Raw genomic sequence first — 24,181 nt, forward strand, 5'->3', positions numbered from 1 at the left:
CACATCTGGAAGTCGTCTGGCTCCCGCGGCGTTCAGACGGCCGCCAGGTGTCGACGACTCCGGGAGGGAAAAGTCCCACGTGACGAGCTGGACGGCCGCCGACTCGCCGCCCTGCTTTTCATTAGCGTCCCGGTAAGTGATATCAAAGTCGATGCAGGAGATTGTGGAAGGTTAACATAAACAACATACATTCCTCCTCCGGAGACGTTTCCTCTCGGGGAAACTCCGGCGGCTCCGCCGGGCGAGATCCGATCCTTCTGGGGGGGAAAACTGCTGACGTTCAGACCAGATGAAGGACGGAGAGGCATTAAGATGGAGTCTAATAACGTGTTGGACCTCAACACCAGGGAAAGCTCCTACTCTTTATGTGTTGGTCCAGTCTTACTCCTTCCCCTGAAAAATACTTTTCCTCACTTCAAACCACAAATATGTTGAAAGTTAAACATGTTTTGCATTTTAACATTTCTCAGAGACAAAGTTGACATTTTTAGTTGCAGGTTCAATCAGTGAGGATTTCATTCAGTCAAAAAGACAATTTCATGATGGAAAATGTCATTAAAAACGACGTCCTGAGTTCTTTCAGCACTTTACTGTTTCTAAACCAGATCAAAGTTAATTCTCACAGTGACTGTTGAAGCGTCCATGTCAAAGTTCATTCTCACAGTGACTGTTGAAGCGTCCAGATCAAAGTTAATTCTCACAGTGACTGTTGAAGCGTCCAGATCAAAGTTAATTCTCACAGTGACTGTTGAAGCGTCCAGATCAAAGTTAATTCTCACAGTGACTGTTGAAGCGTCCAGATCAAAGTTAATTCTCACAGTGACTGTTGAAGCGTCCAGATCAAAGTTAATTCTCACAGTGACTGTTGAAGCGTCCAGATCAAAGTTAATTCTCACAGTGACTGTTGAAGCGTCCAGATCAAAGTTAATTCTCACAGTGACTGTTGAAGCGTCCAGATCAAAGTTAATTCTCACAGTGACTGTTGAAGCGTCCAGATCAAAGTTAATTCTCACAGTGACTGTTGAAGCGTCCAGATCAAAGTTAATTCTCACAGTGACTGTTGAAGCGTCCAGATCAAAGTTAATTCTCACAGTGACTGTTGAAGCGTCCAGATCAAAGTTAATTCTCACAGTGACTGTTGAAGCGTCCAGATCAAAGTTAATTCTCACAGTGACTGTTGAAGCGTCCAGATCAAAGTTAATTCTCACAGTGACTGTTGAAGCGTCCATGTCGAAGTTAATTCTCACAGTGACTGTTGAAGCGTCCAGATCAAAGTTAATTCTCACAGTGACTGTTGAAGCGTCCAGATCAAAGTTAATTCTCACAGTGACTGTTGAAGCGTCCATGTCGAAGTTAATTCTCACAGTGACTGTTGAAGCGTCCAGATCAAAGTTAATTCTCACAGTGACTGTTGAAGCGTCCAGATCAAAGCTAATTCTCACAGTGACTGTTGAAGCGTCCAGATCAAAGTTAATTCTCACAGTGACTGTTGAAGCGTCCAGATCAAAGTTAATTCTCACAGTGACTGTTGAAGCGTCCAGATCAAAGTTAATTCTCACAGTGACTGTTGAAGCGTCCAGATCAAAGTTAATTCTCACAGTGACTGTTGAAGCGTCCAGATCAAAGTTAATTCTCACAGTGACTGTTGAAGCGTCCAGATCAAAGTTAATTCTCACAGTGACTGTTGAAGCGTCCAGATCAAAGTTAATTCTCACAGTGACTGTTGAAGCGTCCAGATCAAAGTTAATTCTCACAGTGACTGTTGAAGCGTCCAGATCAAAGTTAATTCTCACAGTGACTGTTGAAGCGTCCAGATCAAAGTTAATTCTAACAGTGACTGTTGAAGCGTCCATGTCGACACCAGCGACAGAACCGAGACGAGGTTCGGAAACAGGAACATGAAAGTCAAGTACATGAATGGGAAACAAACGATCCAGAAACCAAACAATGAAAATGATAAATCATGACGAACTGTGTGGAACATCCTGATCTATTCGCGTTTGTTCTGCTGACTCAGCATATTAATATCTCTACGGTGATTATTATGGTATGAGACCTTTACGATACGTCCGATGGCAGATTTTACTCAGACAATCAGGCTATTTGACGATTCCCCGGAGTATTTTGAAGTTGTCCCCCCCCCCCCCTCCGTCTGCTGTCATATTCTCCGGCAGACTGGAGGCGACTCGTCCTGCCGCCGGACCACCCCGGCGCTCAAACAGCCGCCGTCTTACGTTTCACTTTTTCTGCCACGCTTTCCAAAACGCATCTGATGCGGGGCTGAATGAAGGCATGAAAACATTTATGCTGTGTAACCGCGGGGGCAGGACACACACACACACACACACACACACACACACACACACGAAGCAGCGTTTTAGCTGAGCTCAGCAGAAAGCGTGTCGCTCAGCTTCCTGCAGCCCGAGGACAAGACTTTGTGGGATTAATTCAGCGTTAACAAGGCCTTACAAATCCCCCTCGTTTGATGTTCCCATGCAAATGAAAGCGAGCCGTTAACCCCCCCTCGTTACCCCCCCCCCCCCTCCATGTTCCACCGTGCCAGGAACTGTTGTGACGCCACTTCACACTTCTGTGGGTGTCACACCTCTTTGATGCTGAGGCAGTAAGCGGTTGAACCTGTTCACCACCGAGGAAGGTGAACCCGCAGGTCGCTGCTGAAACGTGATCCACTCTGAGGTCAGAGGTCACGTCTATTGACACTGATTGTGGAAAAAAAAAAAACTAGCGGTGAAACGACTCAACTGCAACTTTGAAATATGAGAATGAGTCTGGAATAGTGAAATATCACTTTGGTTGTGATTCAACAGTCTTTACAGGATTTATACATAGGAAAAGGATAAATATAAAAAAAAGATATTCGCAGTGCGTTTCCTTCTGCTCATTTCTGTTAAAATGAGAATGAGAATTGCTCATCTGCACCAGAATGAGTCACCAAAATAATACCGGCTTTTGAAGCCTTTTCACCGTCGTTGTTGTAAAGACGGCCTCACGCCATGTGAAACAAACAAACAAACAAACAAACAAACAAACAAACAAACAATTCCAAAGCTGTGAACTAAAGCTACCCTGAAGCCTGAAACTCGACACGACTCAGAAGTAAAAACAAATCTGACGTCTGTGTTCTGAAGACGACTGGAAAAGACTTGTTCAGGTGGATAAAAACTCTTTCATCTCTTGGACCTTTGAGATCAAACAAGTTAGAAGCGGGTCCAAATTTGAATAAAACACAAACATCAAGATGTGATTTTAGAACGAGTAGAACGAGAGCAACTGGTTCTCATGCAGAACCACATCAGGGAGGAATGAAACGGAGAGACGGGTTCAAAGCGATCGGGTGGAGAATCTGGGGCAGCAGATGAGGCTAATGCTAGGCTATCGCTACAGCTAGTCAATGATCTCGCAGACGAAAAACAAAAAATCTTATAAAGTCCTCCTATATGGGAACAGAAGCAGACAGAAGGTTGGGGGGGGGGGGGGGGTGGGGGGGGGGGGGGGGTTCTTAGAGGGCCGTGACCATTGGTGGAACTACTGTCTGAGGGCTGTTGGGAATTAGCCTCATCCACAGCCCTCTGGTACTGAGCGAGACGTGCCAGTCTGCAGCCGTCTGAGGGCCCGGAACCATAGTCATAGTCCTAGAACCAGGGATCAGACCTGGACTTGTTGGACCTGCACCTGCAGGGAGCAATAGTCCAGGATCCCGGAGCAAGTGGGATAAGAAGAGGACAGAAAAGTGTCATTCGGGAGGGGCCCTACCTAAGGCCCTCAAATTCATGTCGCTGGCTGTTTTTGAAAAACCTTTCATGTTCCATAAGTGCTGCGTCATTCACACCAGACTTGAAGTAAGACCAGATTCCGGATCGGGGGCACCTGGGGAGTACCACACTGAGATTTTCAGGTGGATCCGCTAGCTTGCGGCTTAGCATGCCCGTTAGCATGCTAGCAAACGTTGTCCGATTGAGCTGAAATTTGGTAGGTGGCCTAATGGGGGTGCTGCGGTCATGAATCACTAGCTAATTAGCTGGTTTTGACGCCGTTTTTTCAAAATAAAAGTCATAAAAAAAACAAAAAACCTTCAAAACTTACAAAATTGTTATTAACCATTCAAAGCCACCTCCCCTCGACGGGCGGTCTTTCGCGAGGTCCCGGCCAATGCTGCTTGCAGCTTTAATTATTTTTTGGCACTCCTTACGTGTCAAACGCCTCAAATTTGACCTCCTAAACATGATCAAAAACTCACCAAATTTGGTGAGTTCCAAATTCCAGCAATAGGAGAAAAATCCAAGTCTACAAAAGCCTCAACAAGCTGTTGATGAAGTGATGACCCGAGGAGGAGACGTGGGGACGGGAGGCTGGAGGACAGGTGGAGCCGCAGGAACCTCCATGATACCGGAGAAATGATCTGACACGAGACTCAGACGTTTCACGAAGTGGCGCGTCAAGACCACGAGAAACAAGGTGGTGTGTTGGTCCGTCCACGGTCTGGGTTCAGTCAGAAGACGACACGGGACACTTAACGTCAGTGACCAGCTGACGAGACGGACAACAGACGTGGACGCCGGAGGAGTCGGTGACGGAGGGAAGCCGGCAGTCCTGCACAGCCTGATGGATTTTCCTGTGATTGGAAAAGCAGCTGCTTGCATCCGGCGGCGGAAGGAGGCGGCGTCGACCCGGAGGCCCTGAGGGGGTAACCCTGGTTTTCCTGTGCCGCTCGGGGCCTCGGCTGCCGAACGACTCGGGGCGACAGAGACTCACTCAGCCTCCTGAACCAGGCGTTCCCGAACGTGAGCCGGTTCGGATCCTTGTTGCCAGAGAAAACCTTTCAGAAGCGGAGAGCGGAGTCCCAACGCAGAGCAAACAAACCCCCTCCAATCACAACACGCTCCGACCGGCCCTGTTTATTTTGAAGAGGGATCTCGCTCAAATCTACTTCCATTACCATTTCAAAGCGCTGAACCCCCACCCCCGTCCACACAAACCCACGCAGTACATTTCCAAGTCACACATGGCTGCTGATGAAAAGTGAACGCATGGAACCCGAACACCAGAGGAAATCTAATTTCGTGTAGCTTATTGTTCTCGGGCTCCCCTCTCGTCTATTACCCGGATTAAATTCACGTTTGCTCAATGGCCTTTGACATCACAGAAAGACACTAAGTACTATCAGGCTTATGCAACGGGCCTGAGTGGACTCCCATCTGAAAGCGTGGGCACTGGTCCAAGGTATATATTATTCTAACTTCCTTACTGCCTGGAGACAGTGGCTCCTCTGTGCTCTCAGAGTCCATCGACGCCCCCCCCCCCCCCCCCCCCCCCCACGGCCCCCCCCACTCCGCTTTACTGCCGAGCCAGATGATCTGTGAGGAGCTGCTTCTTGATGACTACCAAAACACCGCCGTGTCCCCGCTGCACCGCCGTGGCCTACACGTGTAGGGCTGGAGACGTCCTCCGGCTTTCCCCAACACGACCCTACGTGGAGGAAGAAACCCACCGCCGGTACGACCAGATGGTCCAGAGTTCTCACTCCGTCCAACCCTCTGATCCTGGCGTCAGACGGTGGAAGACCAACAAGTACATTTAAGCTAAATGTGCTTCCATTCAGGTTTATATATATATATATATATATATATATGCATATATATGTGTATATATGTATGTATATATATATATATGTGTGTGTGTGTGTGTGTATATATATATATATATATATATATATATATAAATATGGAAGCACATTTAGCTTAAATATACTTCCACATACACACACATGTATGTATATGTATATATATATATATATATATATATATATGTATATATATATATATATATATATATATATATATATACACACACACACACACACATATATACATATACATATATATATATAAACCTGAATGGTTTTATAGATATATATAGATATATATAGATATATATATCCATGTGTGTATGTGGAAGTACAGATTTGAAAAAAAACCCAACCCCAACAAAAACAGTACTAAACAGTAATTCATAATTTATTGAGTTAAAACAAAACAATTTTTATATGGAAATATTTTTAATGCATCATGAACTTTTCAACTGGGAGAGAGAGAGCGAGAGAGGGAGAGGGAGGAAGAGAGAGAGGGCGGTTGATTTCTCCACACCACGTGATCTCCCCCGTCCAATCAGCTTGCTTCTGTTAACCGGTTGATGTCGCGGGAACGGACCGAAGCGGAGACACTTTCCGGTCGTTTAATCTGGCGGAACCGTGAAAGCTGCTTGTTTTAACGGGAGGTAGGTCTACAGTCGGTCTACAGTCGGTCTACAGCCCGGTGACCCGGAGCCCGACACGTCCAGCAGAACGAAGCCAGTCCGACGAGCGTCAGTAGGCGAAGTTAGCGGCTCGTTAGCGGCTCGTTAGCGGCTGAAGTAAACAGGAAGCGGTGTGTCGTCAATTCACAATAAAAGAAATGCTGCGTGTCAGTCAAACTTTACAGCTTCAGTCCAAAGTTTTCCCGTGGGACTTTAAAGGTCACGCGTTATTTGATGAAAGCGACTAAATTTTCTGCCCGAGAAACTTGTGTATCATTTATGAGAACATAAACACTTCTATCTATTTACCGATTCAGCCTTATTTTGACAGTTCACACCGGATGTTATACTGTGCAGACGCATGGATGTCAATTCTCAATCAATTTTAAAACCTGTACTCTTACTTATATTAGTTATCGGTGTAGTTATACTGTGATATATATTTGTGGTTAATTCATCAGTCAAAGTAATTTATAAACAAAAAATTTGAACTTGTAGTGCATAAATTAACGTTTAGATGCGATTTACGTTAGAAATGATGATCAACAAGTTCAATTTTAGCTCATTTACTTTTCAGTATTGTTAAAAAAAAAGATTTCACGAGCTCATGCCAGCTGGTTTTCAACATCTGTTCTAATAAAACAAAGTATGTTTTTGGTGTCCCAGCAGCTGATGGGGGGACATCATGTCCACTATGTCTCACCGACTGACCAAAGAGGAGCTGGACGCTCAGTTCGAACAGTTCCTGAAGGAGGTAAAAGACAAAGCTTTAAGATGCAACGACAAGAAAACTGTTAATGTACTTCTGGTGTCTCTGCTTTCAGTTTAGTAACATAAAAAAAAAAACCCCACTAAAACTGACTAGAATCTGCCCACTGCTCTTTAACTTTTAACAGTTTTTAACATTCCTTTTAAACTTGTGGCATTTTGAGATTGTTCAAGTGGAAAGTGTGTTTACAGTAAAATCTAGCAGTAATATTATTATCGCGCCGTAGAACCAGAGTCTTTCAAAGGAGTTTGACGTTCCTGCCAAGTTGGATCGTTATTGCCGCGACTTTCAAAATAAAAGTACCGAGTCCGTGAGAACAAGGACTCATGAGACTGAGCATGTGCAGAAGAGCGAGTCACTGTGTCGTGGCGACGGCGTGAAGTTTGACCGTATTTTCAAATCTAAAGAGAAGCTGCAGAGTTTAGTTTAAAGCTAGCAGCGCTAGCAGCGCTAGCCGACCGGCGGCGTTCATCTCGTTTCCTCCTCAGTCTGTTTCAGACGACTCGCTGGATTTCGGCGGCGCCGACAAGCAGCCGCTCAGTAAACCCGTCCGGAGATCCGCTGCAGGAGCCTCGTCGCCGTGGCGACAGGACGAGCAGCGCAGCAGTGGAGAGACGGAGAGAGGTGAGAGAGGATGGAGAGACAGGATGGAGAGTCGCCATGGCGACCGTCTCCACACCCAACAGCCAGAGGGCAGGATCCAGATCCTCCTCTGGGGGGGCGGGGCTTGACTTCCAAAGCTCCTCCCCCCCCAAGAGACCCTTACTCTTGTTTTCTTATAAAACAATGCAACATTGCGTCGTTTCACAGCTTCTCTTGTCCTCCTGTGTTTCCCGTCTCCGCCAGCAGAGGGCACCAAACGCAGCTTTCTCAAAGCCAGGAAGTCCCAGCAGGAAGGAATCCAGGGTGAGAGCTGCTGAAGACACCTTTTCAAACTAAAGGCAGAGAAGTGTGGTCGTGTTTTGGGGGTCAGTTAATTCGACAACGGTTTGAAAAAGCTCCAACTTCACATCCCTTCGTGAAAACGGCACAGTTGTTCTGCACATGCTCAGTAGAGCCACTCAGAACATCTCCTCCACCGTAATGACCATCCAACCTGGTGCTTTATTTTGACAGTCACCGTTAGAACAATCCAACCTGGTAGCTTTATTTTGACAGTCACCGTAATAACAATCCAAATTAGTAGTTTTATTTTGACAGTCACCGTAATAACAATCCAAATTAGTAGTTTTATTTTGACAGTCACCGTAATAACAATCCAAATTAGTAGTTTTATTTTGACAGTCACCGTAATAACAATCCAACATGGTACTTTTATTTTGACAGTCACTGTAATGACCATCCAACTTGGTGCTTTTATTTTGACAGTCACCGTAGTGACCATCCAACTTGGTGCTTTTATTTTGACAGTCACCGTATTGACCATCCAACTTGGTGCTTTTATTTTGACAGTCACCGTAATGACCTTCCAACCTGGTAGTTTTATTTTGACAGTCACCGTAATAACAATCCAACATGGTACTTTTATTTTGACAGTCACCGTAATAACAATCCAACATGGTACTTTTATTTTGACAGTCACCATAAAGACCTGGAGCTCTTCCCTCCTTTATTTTGTAATTTCACGGCAAAGCTTCATTCAGCAGCTCTGCCGTCGCCTTCTAGTAGTCCTGACATGTAACCAGCGATGTTTAACTCTTAACTAGTCTAACTAGTCTAACTAGTCTGACTAGTCTAACTAGTCTGACGAAGCTCGTTCAGTCTGAGTCACTTTTAGATCAAACCTGTGTTTTTCTTCCTCTCCTGCTGCGTGAAGACGTGAATGTGGACAACTTGGACAAGCCCGTCCCCAAACCACGGTCCAGAGGAAGTCCCGGGGGGGCCGGAGGAAGTCCTGGGGGGTCCAGAGGAAGTCCTGGGGGGTCCAGAGGAAGTCCCGGGGGGTCCGGAGGAAGTCCTGGGGGGTCCAGAGGAAGTCCCCCAGCCGTCCCTGAGAGACGTCCTGATGGTAACTGAACCCGAACCCCATAGTTTAGTCCCTGAGCAGCTCCGTGTCCCCTCGTCCTGTCCTTCCCTGTTCATGTCCCTGGTTTGATCGGGGGTCCTGCTGTCCTCCTGATGTCCTCCTGCTGTCCTCCTGATGTCCTCCTAACGTCCTCCTGCTGTCCTCCTGATGTCTTCCTAACGTCCTCCTGCTGTCCTCCTGCTGTCCTCCTGCTGTCCCCCTGCTGTCCCCCTACTGTCCCCCTGACCCTGAGCCTGTTGTCCCGGTCCTCAGACCCGCTGAAGAGGACGAGTGTGGGTTTGGACACTCTGGAGGAAGAGGAGGAGAAAAGTGTCTTCTTCTCCCAGCTGGAGGCCGAAGCTTCGTCCTCCATAGACTACTGCAAACTGAACCAGGAGCTGGACTCCACCCCGTCCTCCACCCTCAGGCAAAGCACCGCTACATCCTCCGGGGGGGGGGAGGGTGGAGGTTCTCCTGTACTGAGAGTCTCACGTCTTGATTCCTGCAGGAAAGCAGAGCAGCAGAACGACGAAGCAGAAATCCTGGAGAGCAGCAGGTCTGCAAGTGAGTCAGTCTGATCAGTCCTCACTATTCTAGCTTTCTTTCATCTTTCTTTTATCTTTCTTTTCACTATTCTAGCTTTCTTTTATCAGTCCTTTCACTATTCTAGCTTTCTTTTATCAGTCTTTACAGTCTTTTATCAGTCTTTTCATTCTTTTATCAGTCTTTTCATTTTTTTATCAGTCTTTTCACTATTCTAGCTTTCTTTTATCAGTCTTTTCATTCTTTTATCAGTCTTTTCACTATTCTATCAGTCTTTTATCAGTCTTTTCGCTCTTGTATCAGTCTTTTCACTATTCTATCAGTCTTTTATCAGTCTTTTCATTGTTTTATCATTTTTTTATCAGTCTTTTCACTATTCTATCAGTCTTTTATCAGTCTTTTCACTATTCTATCAGTCTTTTATCAGTGTTCATTCTTTTATCAGTCTTTTCATTCTTTTATCAGTCTTTTTATTTTTTTATCAGTCTTTTCACTCTTCTATCATTCTCTTATCAGTCTTTCATCAGGACTTTAATCAGGAACCAAATGAACCAGAACGTCCCACCAGTTCCAGATTCGCTCCACCGGCTGTTCGTCTTAGGATTGATTTTAAAATGATTTTATTTGTTTTTAAAAGCCTCCACGGCCCCTCAGTATTGATCAGATCTGCTCCGGCCGTTTATTGTTTTTAATTGTTCGACACTGTTTTTAATTCTATTTTGTGAATTAACTGTACATTCCTGCCTGCTCCTGTCTGTACAGACCTGAAGAAGAGCGTTGTTTTAAAGTGCTTTATAAATAAAGTTGAGTTGACTTGACCTTCACCTGCGTGTCCTCTGGTCCTCGCAGCCTCGCCGCACTACAGTGAGGATTTTGAAGAGGAGGAGACGGTGAAGGAGGAGGTCAGTTTCAGTGGCCGTTTTGTTTCTTCCTCATACATTTTATTTATTTGTTTATAGATTTTCCAAACTGGTTTCATTAAAACGTCTTAATGATTCTTGGTTGAAATGACCGGAGGAGTTTCTCACTGCAGAGAAACGTTCAGGACAAACTAACGAGATGAAAGCAAAGGAAACGTTCCCACCATGCAGCAGCTTTTCACTCTTTTACTTCGTGTTTCACTCTTTTTTCCTCAGAAACCGAAAATGTCTCCAATTCTTGGCCGAGGTGAGACTTAAGATTATAATTTACTGAACTCAGTTACTCTCATTTATTTAATCCACTTCGTCTCAGTTTGTTTTTATGAGTCTCTGGACGAGTCGGGTGGAGAAGACGGAGGGACGGACACGGCGGGGGACAAAGGTAACGCTGCATGGACATGATGATGCTCTCCTTTACTTTGTTTACGCCAAGTTAAGTTAAGGCTAGGTTAAGTTCAGGCGAGGTTAAGTTCAGGCGAGGTTAAGTTAAGGCTAAGTTAATTTAGCGCTAGGTTAAGTTAAGGCTAGGTTAAGTTAAGGCTAGATTAAGTTAACGCTAGGTTAAGTTAAGGCTAGGTTAAGTTAAGGCTAGATTAAGTTAAGGCTAGATTAAGTTAAGGCGAGGTTAAGTTAAGGCTAGATTAAGTTAACGCTAGGTTAAGTTAAGGCTAGGTTAAGTTAAGTTAAGGCGAGGTTAAGTTAAGTCTAAGTTAAGTTAAGGCTAGGTGAAGTTAAGTTAAGGCGAGGTTAAGTCTAAGTTAAGTTAAGGCTAGGTTAAGTTAAGTTAAGGCGAGGTTAAGTTAAGTTAAGGCTAGGTTAAGTTAAGGCTAGGTTAAGTTAAGTTAAGGCGAGGTTAAGTTAACGCTAGGTTAAGTCTAAGTTAAGTTAAGGCTAGGTTAAGTTAACGCCAGGTTAAGTTAAGGCGAGGTTAAGTTAACGCTAGGTTAAGTTAACGCTAGGTTAAGTTAAGGCTAGGTTAAGTTAAGGCTAGGTTAAGTTAAGGCTAGGTTAAGTTAACGCCAGGTTAAGTTAAGTTAACGCTAGGTTAAGTTAAGGCTAGGTTAAGTTAAGGCGAGGTTAAGTTAACGCTAGGTTAAGTTAAGGCTAGGTTAAGTTAAGGCTAAGTTAAGTTAAGGCTAGGTTAAGTTAAGGCTAGGTTAAGTTAAGGCTAGGTTAAGTTAAGGCTAGATTAAGTCAAGGCGAGGTTAAGTTAAGGCTAGATTAAGTTAACGCTAGGTTAAGTTAAGGCTAGGTTAAGTTAAGTTAAGGCGAGGTTAAGTTAAGTCTAAGTTAAGTTAAGGCTAGGTTAAGTTAAGGCTATGTTAAGTTAAGGCTAGGTTAAGTTAAGGCTAGGTTAAGTTAAGTTAAGGCTAAGTTAAGTTAAGGCTAGGTTAAGTTAAGTTAAGGCTAAGTTAAGTTAAGGCTAGGTTAAGTTAAGGCTATGTTAAGTTAAGCGTCTGAATGGTCAGCAGGCCGGTCGTTGGTCCAGAGCAGCGGCGGCGGCGGCGGTTCAGAGATGGAGGCTCTCCAGGAGGCCTACCAGCAGATCCACGTGGCCCGAGCGTCGGAGGACGAGGGAGAAACCATGCCTCCTCCTCCGTCACCTCCTCCGTCACCTCCTCCGTCGCTGCAGCCGGCTTCCACCACCCAGTCAGGTCTGAGAGAACCTCCAGCTAAAACTACCAAACTATTTTCTTTGTTTGAAATTCTATAGTTCATCACAAAAAGATAAACGGCAACAAAACTTCCAATTCAATGAATTTTGAGTGAAAAGGAGCAGAAGAGAAGGTCACTCTTATAAGTAAGTGTGTGTGTGTGTGTGTGTGTGTGTGTGTGTGTGTGTGTGTGTGTGTGTGTGTGTGTGTGCAGACCTTCCCACTGCAGAGGAGCTGATGAAGCCCATCCGGCCGGGCGACGCCTCCGTCCTGCAGCTGCTCAGGTCTGAACCTCCGTCACGCTGCTTCGCTTCAGCTGATTCGTCAGAAAATCCCATAATTCACCTTTTCAGTAGATTAACAGAGAAAGAAACTAACAGACTGACAGAACGACAAACATTCATCTCGTCCTGCGAAACTTTCAAACCTGATGAAGGTTTCATCACATCGACATGAACAATTAGCAACGTCACAAAGAAGTACCAAAATAAAAGTGTGTGTGTGTGTGTGTGTGTGTGTGTGTGTGTGTGTGTGTGTGTGTGTGTGTGTGTGTGTGTGTGTGTGTGTGTGTGTGTGCGTGTGTGTGCAGCTCTGTGGCGCTGGACCAGGAGACAGGAGACGAGACGCCTCGTCCATTGGGACAGACTTTTACTGCAGGGACTCTCTCAGAGTCCAGATGGGCGGAGCCTCCGGCAGGACGCGGCGCCGCGGGAGGACGGGGCCGTGGCTCCGCCCCCCCGGGTCCTCGCAGCCCGGACCGGACGTGTAGCGTCAGGCGGGACGTGGCGAGGCGGGTCCAGGACCAGAGCGGCTCTCCAACACCGTCTCACGCCGGCAGAGCCAAGAAGGGAGCTGCTTCCCGGTCCAGAGGACGGGCTCTGGACCGGAGCCCGGCCGGAGGACGGACTCTGGACCGGAGCCCGGCAGCTCCGCCCAGAGCCGCCGCTTCACTGAAGCTCCAGTCGCCTGCTTCCTCACGGGTTCGACAGCCGCCGCCACCAGACAAACCCTCCCCCACCAGAGAGGCCCAGCAGGGGGCAGGTGACCACCACCTCTCATCCTCACCGTCCAATCAGAACTCACCTTTGGCTTTAACGCTCTCACTTCATCTGCTGCGTAATGTTGGTTGCCTGCAGCACCAGATTATAGAGCATCTTCCTCCTCTAGCACCAGATTATAGAGCATCTTCCTCCTCTAACATCAGATTATAGAGCATCTTCCTCCTCTAACATCAGATTATAGAGCATCTTCCTCCTCTAGCACCAGATTATAGAGCATCTTCCTCCTCTAGCACCAGATTATAGAGCATCTTCCTCCTCTAACATCAGATTATAGAGCATCTTCCTCCCCTAGCACCAGATTATAGAGCATCTTCCTCTAACATCAGATTATAGAGCATCTTCCTCCTCTAGCACCAGATCATAGAGCATCTTCCTCCTCTAGCACCAGATCATAGAGCATTTTCCTCCTCTAACATCAGATTATAGAGCATCTCCCTCCTCTAACATCAGATTATAGAGCATCTTCCTCCTCTAACACCAGATTATAGAGCATCTTCCTCCTCTAATCCAGATTATAGAGCATCTTCCTCCTCTAACGCCAGATTATAGAGCATCTTCCTCCTCTAATGCCAGATTATAAAACATCACAATGTTCTACCTTTAAAGTCAAAACTTTTGCACAGAAACTGAATGAATGAATTTTTTATGGATTAAATTACTTTTTTTAATCAGAATTTTTAGTTTTTTCCCCAAAACATTTGGTGAAATGAGATTTTACATTCATTCTGAGCACAAAGATAATAAAATAATAATCTGCTGGAGCTTCATCCTCATATCGTCCCTCATGACTCACCACTTCATGACGTCATTGTTTTTCCTCCGTGTGACTCAGATGAGGGTCCGTTGGCGAGCAGCCAGCTGGTGGCGTCCGTCCGGTCCTTGGTGAGCGTCCTCCAGCAGCAGATTGGACACGTCCACCCGGTCAGTCCTTCAGCAAGAACAGTACATCATAACACTGAAATCCACTTTCTCTGTTGTGTTCTGGGATGTTTTTCATCACTTCAATGACGCCTCATCCTGTGTCTCCGTCTCATCATGATGTCTGATTCAGCTTCTCTTTAGCCTTCAGCCACTGTGGGCTTTCCTTTGAGAGCTTTCCTTTAAGAGCTTTTCTTTAAGAGCTTTTCTTTGAGAGCTTTCCTTTGAGAGATTTCCTTTAAGAGCTTTTCTTTGATAGCTTTTCTTTGAGAACTTTTCTTTGAGAGCTTTTCTTTGAGAACTTTTCTTTGAGAACTTTTCTTTGAGAGCTTTCCTTTGACAGCTTTTCTTTAAAGAGCTTTTCTTTGAGAACTTTTCTTTGAGAGCTTTACTTTGAGAGCTTTTCCTTGAGAACTTTTCTTTGAGAACTTTTCTTTGTGGGATTTTCTCTAAAGTGCTTTTCTTTGAGAACTTTTCTTTGAGAACTTTTCTTTGAGAGCTTTTCTTTAAAGAGCTTTTCTTTGAGAGCTTTTCTTTGAGAGCTTTTCTTTGTGAGCTTTTCTTTGAGAAGTTTTCTTTGTGAGCTTTTCTTTGAGAGCTTTTCTTTGAACCTATTGGAGCCAGAAAGTTCATGTTCAACACACCCATATCCTGCAATGTTTTTAAAAGTTAGAAAATATTTAACAAAGAAATGATGCACTGCTAATGTCAATGCTTTAACTTAGTAGTTTTGTAACATGAGTGAATTAAATGCTGACTCAGCAGTTTTTATGATGGAAAAACGTTAACCCCCCCCCCCCCCCCCCCCAATGATTCTTTGGACTCCTTGGTTAATAATGACTAGTTCTTAATGTAGGGATGGGAATTGAAGACTTTTTTTATTCAAATTCCGAGGAGGAGCTCCAGAGGAGGCGAGGAGGAGCAGAGGAGGAGTTCCAGAGGAGGCGAGGAGGAGCAGAGGACGAGCTCCAGAGGAGGCGAGGAGGAGCAGAGGAGGAGCTCCAGAGGAGGCGATTAGGAGCAGAGGAGGAGCTCCAGAGGAGGCGAGCAGGAGCAGAGGAGGAGCTCCAGGTGCTCAGACAGCAGAACTTCCTGCTGCAGAGTCAGGTGACTCCATATGAAACTCCTCAGAACAAATCCTGCGCCTCCTCGGCTCACGTTCAGAGTTATTCTGCTCCATGTGGGATTTAAAGTGTTTTTCCTGGGGCCGTTATTTGACACCAGCCTCATATTATTGCTTTTGTAGAGACGGTCTTTCAGGGTTGGCATTTAGCCACTTTTAGTCACACATGTTGTACGATTTAATTTCTGTTGCAGAGTCGGCAACACTATTGTACAGTTTTCAAAACAGAAGCACTGTAATTTGACACCAGCTTCATTGGGGTTGGCTAGATCAGTGTTTTTCAACCTTTTTGAGCCAAGGCTTTTTGAGCTTTTCTTTGAGAGCTTTTCTTTGTGAGCTTTTCTTTAAAGAGCTTTTCTTTGAGAACTTTTCTTTGTGAGCTTTTCTTTGAGAGCTTTTCTTTGAGAGCTTTTCTTTGAGAGCTTTTCTTTAAAGAGCTTTTCTTTGAGAGCTTTTCTTTGAGAGCTTTTCTTTGAGAGCTTTTCTTTGTGAGCTTTTCTTTGAGAGCTTTTCTTTGAGAGCTTTTCTTTGTGAACTTTTCTGTAAAGAGCTTTTCTGTAAAGAGCTTTTCTTTGAGAGCTTTTCTTTGTGAACTTTTCTTTGAGAGCTTTTCTTTGTGAGCTTTTCTTTGAGAACTTTTCTTTGAGAGCAAATGTTTTTTTAAGAAAAAAATGTGAAATTGGATAATTTCCCACGGCTCACCTGACTGGATCTGGAGGAAACACCAGTGTGTCGCGGTACAGAGGTTGAAAAACACTGTTCTAGATTACCTTCCTGCGAGAACCTGCTGGGATGAGCCGCAGCGTCTCCGAGGTGTAACGACAGGTTTGGTCTCTGTTCAGCTGGCCGCTGCAGAAGCAGCCCTGCAGAGGCTGCGGCTGGACGCTGCAGATCCTGCCACGCAGCAGAAGCTCCAGCAGCTGGACCGAGACGTGAGGGAGCAGGAGACGCTCATCAGGGGATACCAGCAGGTGGCGCCCTCGTCCTCGTCCTCGTCCTCGTCCTCCAGGCTGCAGGAGACGGAACTCTGAGGGACTGTTGTGTCTCAGGCTTTGAAGAGCGGCGGTGACAAACGACCAGGATGGTTTTTTTTCCAGGAGAACGAGAAGCTGTGTGAGCAGATGAAGGCCCAGCGGGACCGGACCAGGTCCACCCAGGAGGCCATGTTCCAGGAGAACCAGCGGCTGCTGGGGGACCTGGCCTCCACACGGTGGGGGGTCCGGCGGGGGGAGGGGTCTGCTCACCCTGCTTCGTCCATTCATCCCCGTCCTGTTCGTCTGCAGGGAGCAGCTGAGGAAGAGCCTCAGGCCTGCGGGGAGCTTCTGTCGCATGGATCACTCTCGACGAATCACCGAGCTGCTGGAGCAGAACCACACTCTGCAGGTCTGGAACTCCTCGCTCTTCCTCGACTGTTCCTCTGTTCTTCATACTGTTCTTCTGTTCCTCACTCTGTTCTTCTGTTCTTCACACTGTTCTTCTGTTCCTCTGTTCCTCACTCTGTTCTTTACACTGTTCCTCACTCTGTTCCTCACTCTGTTCTTCACACTGTTCTTCTGTTCCTCTGTTCTTCACACTGTTCTTCTGTTCTTCACACTGTTCTTCACACTGTTCTTCTGTTCTTCACACTGTTCCTCACTCTGTTCTTCTGTTCCTCACTCTGTTCTTGTTCTTCACACTGTTCTTCACACTGTTCCTCACTCTGTTCTTCTGTTCCTCACTCTGTTCTTCTGTTCCTCACTCTGTTCTTCACACTGTTCTTCTGTTCTTCACACTGTTCTTCTGTTCTTCACTCTGTTCTTGTTCTTCACACTGTTCTTCACACTGTTCCTCACTCTGTTCTTCTGTTCCTCACTCTGTTCTTCTGTTCCTCACTCTGTTCTTCACACTGTTCTTCTGTTCTTCACACTGTTCTTCTGTTCTTCACTCTGTTCTTGTTCTTCACTCTGTTCCTCACTCTGTTCCTCACTCTGTTCTTCACTCTGTTCCTGTGTGCAGAGGAGTGAGGCGTCGCTGTCCGAGGAGCTCCAGAGCCTGAAGGTGGAGAACGGGGCCCTGAAGGTGGAGAACGGGGCCCTGAAGGTGGAGAACGGGGCCCTGAAGGTGGAGAACGGGGCCCTGAAGGTGGAGCTGCAGCTGGTGCAGAAGGAGAAGGAGCTGTCTCAGGTCCTGACCACCTCAGGTTAGCTCCGGCTTTTCAGAATAAAGGCCTGCTCCCTCTGGACCAGCGGTGGTTTGTAAGAACAGCGGAGGACGTCTGTGATTGGTAGAGTAAAGGTTCCAGGACAAAGTTCCTGCTCTGATGTTGCTACATGACAGGAAACAGACGTGGAGGATGTGATTCTGGCACCGTGCCAACAAGTCTGAGTCCTGTTCCCCGGCTGTGTCAGGTGATCGGCGCTCGGAGGTCGAGGCGTTGGAGGTGAAGCACAGGGAGGAGGTGGAGCCGTTGGAGGTGAAGCACAGGGAGGAGGTGGAGGCGTTGGAGGTGAAGCACAGGGAGGAGGTGGAGGCGTTGGAGGTGAAGCACAGGGAGGAGGTGGAGGCCCTGAAGAAGAAGCTGCAGTGGTTCACTGAGAACCAGGAGCTGCTGGACCGAGACGCCGGCCGGCTGAAGGCGGCGACGGCCCAGATCCTGGAGCTCCGGCAGCAGGTCTGACCGTCTGACCGTCCCTCTGTGGTCTGACTGTCCCTCTGTGGTCTGACTGTCCCTCTGTGGTCTGACTGTCCCTCTGTGGTCTGACTGTCCCTCTGTGGTCTGACCGTCCCTCTGTGGTCTGACCGTCCCTCTATAGTCTGACCGTCCCTCTGTGGTCTGACCGTCCCTCTGTGGTCTGACCGTCCCTCTGTGGTCTGACTGTCCCTCTGTGGTCTGACTGTCCCTCTGTGGTCTGACCGTCCCTCTGTGGTCTGACCGTCCCTCTGTGGTCTGACTGTCCCTCTGTGGTCTGACCGTCCCTCTATAGTCTGACTGTCCCCCTGTGGTCTGACTGTCCCTCTGTGGTCTGACCGTCCCTCTGTGGTCTGACCGTCCCTCTGTGGTCTGACCGTCCCTCTGTGGTCTGACCGTCCCTCTATAGTCTGACCGTCCCTCTGTAGTCTGACTGTCCCTCTGTGGTCTGACCGTCCCTCTATAGTCTGACTGTCCCTCTGTGGTCTGACTGTCCCTCTGTGGTCTGACTGTCCCTCTGTGGTCTGACTGTCCCTCTGTGGTCTGACTGTCCCTCTGTGGTCTGACTGTCCATCTGTAGTCTGACTGTCCATCTGTAGTCTGACTGTCCCTCTGTAGTCTGACCGTCCCTCTGTGGTCTGACTGTCCCTCTGTGGTCTGACCGTCCCTCTGTGGTCTGACTGTCCCTCTGTGGTCTGACTGTCCCTCTGTGGTCTGACTGTCCATCTGTAGTCTGACTGTCCCTCTGTAGTCTGACCGTCCCCCTGTGGTCTGACCGTCCCTCTGTGGTCTGACTGTCCCTCTGTAGTCTGACTGTCCCTCTATAGTCTGACCGTCCCTCTGTAGTCTGACTGTCCCTCTGTGGTCTGACCGTCCCTCTATAGTCTGACTGTCCCTCTGTGGTCTGACTGTCCCTCTGTGGTCTGACTGTCCCTCTGTGGTCTGACTGTCCCTCTGTGGTCTGACTGTCCCTCTGTGGTCTGACTGTCCATCTGTAGTCTGACTGTCCATCTGTAGTCTGACTGTCCCTCTGTAGTCTGACCGTCCCTCTGTGGTCTGACTGTCCCTCTGTGGTCTGACCGTCCCTCTGTGGTCTGACTGTCCCTCTGTGGTCTGACTGTCCCTCTGTGGTCTGACTGTCCATCTGTAGTCTGACTGTCCCTCTGTAGTCTGACCGTCCCCCTGTGGTCTGACTGTCCCTCTGTGGTCTGACTGTCCCTCTGTGGTCTGACTGTCCCTCTGTGGTCTGACTGTCCCCCTGTGGTCTGACTGTCCCTCTGTGGTCTGACTGTCCCTCTGTGGTCTGACTGTCCCTCTGTGGTCTGACCGTCCCTCTGTGGTCTGACCGTCCCTCTGTGGTCTGACTGTCCCTCTGTGGTCTGACCGTCCCTCAGGGTTTCACTCCACTAGCATGAAAACACACAAACCTGCACCTCACTAGGAACCTGGTGTCTTCCTCACCGTCTTCCTCACCGTCTTCCTCACCGTCTTCATCACCGTCTTCCTCACCGTCTTCCTCACCGTCTTCCTCACCGTCTTCCTCACCGTCTTCCTCACCGTCTTCCTCACCGTCTTCCTCACCGTCTTCCTCACCGTCTTCCTCACCGTCTTCCTCACCGTCTTCCTCACCGTCTTCCTCACCGTCTTCCTCACATCGCAGGTCGTTTTCCCAGCAGATCAGGGAGAAACGTGGGTTCAGTTCGTCCAGCGAGGTTTACTGAGCAGCAGTTTGAAGTTCTGCCTTCTTTCCTGCCTGATGGTTCCGTGACGGTTCTTCCTCGGTTCCTCAGCGGAACGTCTCCTGTGAAGCTGAAGCTCTAGTTCTGATTTGAAGGTGGAGAAGCTGAAGGAGGGCGTGGGCCGGAGAGGCGGCGAGCAGCAGAGGAGGAGCAGAGCGAGATCAGTGGAAACCAAGAGGCTGCAGGAGCTGCAGAGTCAGGTTTGTGTCCTTACGCTGGACGCCGCGCCGCCGTACCGCCGTACCGCCATACCGCCTCTCACCACGTCTCGCTTCCAGGTCAAGCAGCTGGAGCTCATCCTCCGCAGCCGAAACCCCAGCTCTCTGCCCGCCCTCATCTACGCCGCCGCCGCGGCCGGCGAGGACCAGGCGGCGGCGGCGGCGGCGGCGGCGGGCGGCGGCCGCATCACAGCGCTGCTGGAGCGCCGGATTCAACGCCTGGAGGCGGAGCTAGAGAGCCACGACGAGGACGCCAAACGCAGCCTGCGCAGCATGGAGCTGCAGTTCGACAGGATCAAGGTGAAGCTGCTCTGCTGAACGTCTCCACACTTTTCTCGCCGTAGTTGTAGTGAAATGTATTCAGGTTCCGGGGTACCGCTGCTTCAACCTGCCTGCTTCTGCCGTTTGGGGGTGAATGAAAATACTGTTGACCAGCTGAATGCTTTTATTTCCAGTAACACTGAGAACTTCACTGCTTCTGTGGAAGAAACGCCGTTAGGGAGACGTTACAACGTCGCCACCTGGTGGCCGAATGTCTTATTCAATAATAAATATCAGTCCAGATCACACCGAAGTCAAAACGCTCCCAGTATATTCCTCCAATATAGTCAACCGTTCCTCCTGGTTGATTCTTCATGACTCCAGGAGACGTTTTATTTTCCGTGTCCGATTGAATTTTCTGTCTGTGCAGCTGCGATACGAGCAGCAGGTCTCCGAGCTGCAGCAGAAGCTGCAGCAGCAGGAAGCGGCGGCGGCAGCAGGGTCGGCGGCGGAGTCGTGGACTTCAAAGCTTCGGGCTGCAGAAGAGACGCTGCAGCTGGAACAACGGCGCCACCGGGAGGAGGAGGAGGCGCTGCGGGAGCAGCTGAGACTCCAGGTGGGTGGAGGCGGGGAGGCGGGCGGGGGTTGCGGGCGGCTTCGGCAGCGGTTGACGCCACATGACCTGGACGCTCCGGTGTCCCCCTCAGGCTCCGCCCACTCCCGGCAGACGCCAGCGGCACGCCGACGAGGCCTCGGCCTCCCGGCTGGAGCGGCTGAACCGCGAGCTGAGCGCCAAGACGCGCAGCGTCCAGGAGCTGCAGCGCACCGTGGAGCGGCTGCAGCGGGAGCGCAGGAACGTCCTGTCGGGGCCCCGGAGGCCCCCGAGCCCCCAGAGCCCCCCCGCCGCCCCCCACCACCACCACCGCTTCCCCTCCGCCCAGTATGAGAAGACCTACCAGCCCACCGTCTTCTCAGGTCTGTGACGCTCTGCAGCCCGACGTTTTGCACGTCAGGGTTTTCTTCTCTCGGGCTCCGGCGGCCGAGGAGCCGTCAGTCCTTCTACGTCGACGTGTTGACAGGAAGTGACATCGTGTGGCTCCTGAACTGAGCGTCTCGTCTGGAAGAGACGAGATCCACAACTCAGAGTTCAGTTTGTGTCTCCGCAGGGAGCCACATCTCCGAGGTGCTGCGGGACAAGGAGGCTCTGCAGGAGCGAGTGGAGCAGCAGGAGGTGCAGCTCCAGCAGGAGAAGGAGGCGCGACAGGCTGAGGCCCAGCGAGCCGAGGAGGAGCGCTGCAGGTACCGCCTCCTCCCTGATCCTCCCCTCCTCCCTGAACGGCCCCGCCTCCTCCCTGATCACCCCGCCTCCTCCCTGAACAGCCCCGCCTCCCTGATCGGCCCCGCCTCCTCCTTGATCCTCCCCTCCTCCCTGATCGGGCCCACCTCCTCCCTGAACGGCCCCACCTCCTCCCTGACCGGCCCCACCTCCTCCCTGAACGGCCCCGCCTCCTCCCTGATCGGCCCCGCCTCCTCCCTGATCGGCCCCGCCTCCTCCTTGATCCTCCCCTCCTCCCTGAACGGCCCCGCCTCCTCCCTGATCGGCCCCGCCTCCTCCCTGATCGGCCCCGCCTCCTCCTTGATCCTTCCCTCCTCCCTGATCGGGCCCACCTCCTCCCTAATTGGCCCGCCTCCTCCCTGAACGGCCCCGCCTCCTCCCTGAATGGCCCCGCCTCCTCCCTGCAGACCACTGACATGAACTTTGACCCCTCAGGGTGAAGGAGCTGTTCACTCAGCAGATCTCCTCCCTGAAGGCGGAGCACCTCCGGGAGGTGGAGCTCCTGAGGAGCAGCCACGCCCTGCAGCACTCCTCCTCCAGGGCGGCAGAAGTCTCCAACCAGCTGAGCGCTCAGGAGGTAGCACCTCCCCAGGACTCCCTCCACCCCCTGCAGGAGAAGCCTGGGAATGACGCTCCCGCTCCACGTGTCTGCAGGTCACCGTCCAACATCTGCAGGAGCAGCTGGAGGAGCAGCGGGGCGTCCGAGAGGCCCTGGTTCTGTCCAGGACCCGGGAGGAGGTGCTGCAGGAGCAGGTGAGCAGGAGGAGGGAGGACAGGTGGACGTTCTCCACCTCCTCTGTCCAGTTTGTTCTCCTGGAGGAGTGATGGAGTGTGCTCCTCCTGGAGGAGTGATGTAGTGTGCTCCTCTTGGAGGAGTGTGCTCCTCTTGGAGGAGTGATGTAGTGTGCTCCTCTTGGAGGAGTGATGTAGTGTGCTCCTCCTGGAGGAGTGATGGAGTGTGCTCCTCTTGGAGGAGTGTGGTCCTCCTAGAGGAGTGATGTAGTGTGCTCCTCCTGGAGGAGTGATGTAGTGTGCTCCTCCTGGTGGAGTGTGCTCCTCCTGGAGGAGTGTGCTCCTCCTGGTGGAGTGTGCTCCTCCTGGTGGAGTGTGCTCCTCCTGGAGGAGTGATGGAGTGTGCTCCTCCTGGTGGAGTGTGTTCCTGAATTGGTGTGAGTGATGTAGTGTGCTCCTCCTGGAGGAGTGATGTAGTGTGCTCCTCCTCCTCCTCCAGGTCAGCAGGCTGCTCCAGCAGTTGAAGGAGGCCACCGACGGCCAGAGTCCCGAGGTGAAGCTCCTCCGTGTCCTGCAACAGAAGATGGTCAGCATGGAGCTCCGCCACCAGCAGAGGGAGCTGCAGCTGCAGGAGGTCCAGACGCTCCTTTCACTTTCTACTTCTGCTCCTCCTGGTCGACATTTAATCATTCAATCATCCAACACGTCTGAAGAAAATAATAGTGACCCTGCTCCACTTCCTGTCCCCTGCTCCACTTCCTGTCCCCTGCTCCACTTCCTGTCTCTCTGCTCCACTTCCTGTCCCCTGCTCCACTTCCTGTCTCCCTACTCCTCCACTTCCTGTCCCTCTGCTCCACTTCCTGTCTCGCTCCTCCACTTCCTGTCTCCCTGCTCCTCCACTTCCTGTCTCCCTGCTCCTGCACTTCCTGTCTCCCTGCTCCTCCACTTCCTGTCTCCCTGCTCCTGCACTTCCTGTCTCCCTGCTCCTGCACTTCCTGTCTCCCTGCTCCTCCACTTCCTGTCTCCCTGCTCCTGCACTTCCTGTCTCCCTGCTCCTCCACTTCCTGTCTCCCTGCTCCTGCACTTCCTGTCTCCCTGTCTCCCTGCTCCTCCACTTCCTGTCCCCCTGCTCCTCCACTTCCTGTCTCCCTGCTCCTGCACTTCCTGTCCCCCTGCTCCTCCACTTCCTGTCCCCCTGCTCCTCCACTTCCTGTCTCCCTGCTCCTGCACTTCCTGTCTTCCTGCTCCTCCACTTCCTGTCTCCCTGCTCCTGCACTTCCTGTCTCCCTGCTCCTCCACTTCCTGTCTCCCTGCTCCTGCACTTCCTGTCCCCCTGCTCCTGCACTTCCTGTTTCCCTGCTCCTCCACTTCCTGTCCCCCTGCTCCTCCACTTCCTGTCCCCCTGCTCCTCCACTTCCTGTCCCCCTGCTCCTCCACTTCCTGTCCAGGTGATGGGCGGTTCCCAGCAGGGGGCAGCTGGTCATTCGGAGGTGGAGCGTTGGAGGCGAGTGGCCCAGGAGAAGAGCCGACAGATGGAGGCCTTTCGTCTGGAGCTGGACTCCATCCTGGACGTCCTGAGACACCTGCAGAGACAAGGGGGGGTCCTCTATGGTCCTCAGTCCGTCCCCCAGAGGAGCTGATCAGAAGATATTTAATAGCAGGAGACGTTCAGGGATTTTCTGCAGATTTCTTAGAGATAAAAGCTGCTGGTTCCAATCCGGAGCCTCCAGACTGTGTCTCACGTGTCTCCGTCCAGACGGACACTTTGTCTTTGTTATGATGGTTTGGGAGAATTAAATAAATAAATGTGAAAGTAGTTGAACGTGTGTGTGTGTGAGACAGATGAATCATCAGCTGCAGTTCAGATAAAATCTTTTATTTTCTTTCAGTCGTGACTCGACGTTTCATTTCAGTCCAACAG

General features: G+C 49.8%; 1 protein-coding gene across 1 annotated transcript; it reads left to right on the forward strand.

Moving 5' to 3' along the window:
- Window positions 1-6,198: 6,198 nt before the first annotated feature.
- cep162 (centrosomal protein 162) lies at window positions 6,199-24,026 on the forward strand. Its single transcript, XM_080500601.1, has 28 exons — window positions 6,199-6,294; window positions 6,982-7,066; window positions 7,570-7,705; window positions 7,931-7,987; window positions 8,898-9,089; window positions 9,360-9,650; window positions 10,479-10,531; window positions 10,766-10,796; window positions 10,863-10,931; window positions 12,022-12,204; window positions 12,419-12,488; window positions 12,794-13,245; window positions 14,098-14,186; window positions 15,078-15,290; window positions 16,149-16,277; window positions 16,404-16,516; window positions 16,590-16,689; window positions 17,302-17,485; window positions 17,694-17,956; window positions 19,809-19,913; window positions 19,992-20,231; window positions 20,623-20,808; window positions 20,900-21,167; window positions 21,359-21,491; window positions 21,964-22,105; window positions 22,183-22,281; window positions 22,760-22,894; window positions 23,709-24,026. The coding sequence occupies exons 2-28, from the start codon at window positions 6,998-7,000 to the stop codon at window positions 23,898-23,900; spliced, it is 4,194 nt and encodes a 1,397-aa protein (XP_080356727.1). The 5' UTR covers window positions 6,199-6,294; window positions 6,982-6,997; the 3' UTR covers window positions 23,901-24,026.
- Window positions 24,027-24,181: the final 155 nt, after the last annotated feature.

The sequence above is a fragment of the Blennius ocellaris genome, assembly GCF_963422515.1.
Source record: "Blennius ocellaris genome assembly, chromosome: 8".
Classification (NCBI taxonomy): Eukaryota; Metazoa; Chordata; class Actinopteri; order Blenniiformes; family Blenniidae; genus Blennius; species Blennius ocellaris.

Coding starts and splice junctions, on each gene's coding strand:
- cep162 (XM_080500601.1), top strand. CDS start 6,998: ATGTCCACTATGTCTCACCGACTGACCAAAGAGGAGCTGGACGCTCAG. Junction 7,067..7,569: donor TCGAACAGTTCCTGAAGGAG/GTAAAAGACAAA, acceptor TTTCCTCCTCAG/TCTGTTTCAGACGACTCGCT. Junction 10,932..12,021: donor GGACACGGCGGGGGACAAAG/GTAACGCTGCAT, acceptor AATGGTCAGCAG/GCCGGTCGTTGGTCCAGAGC.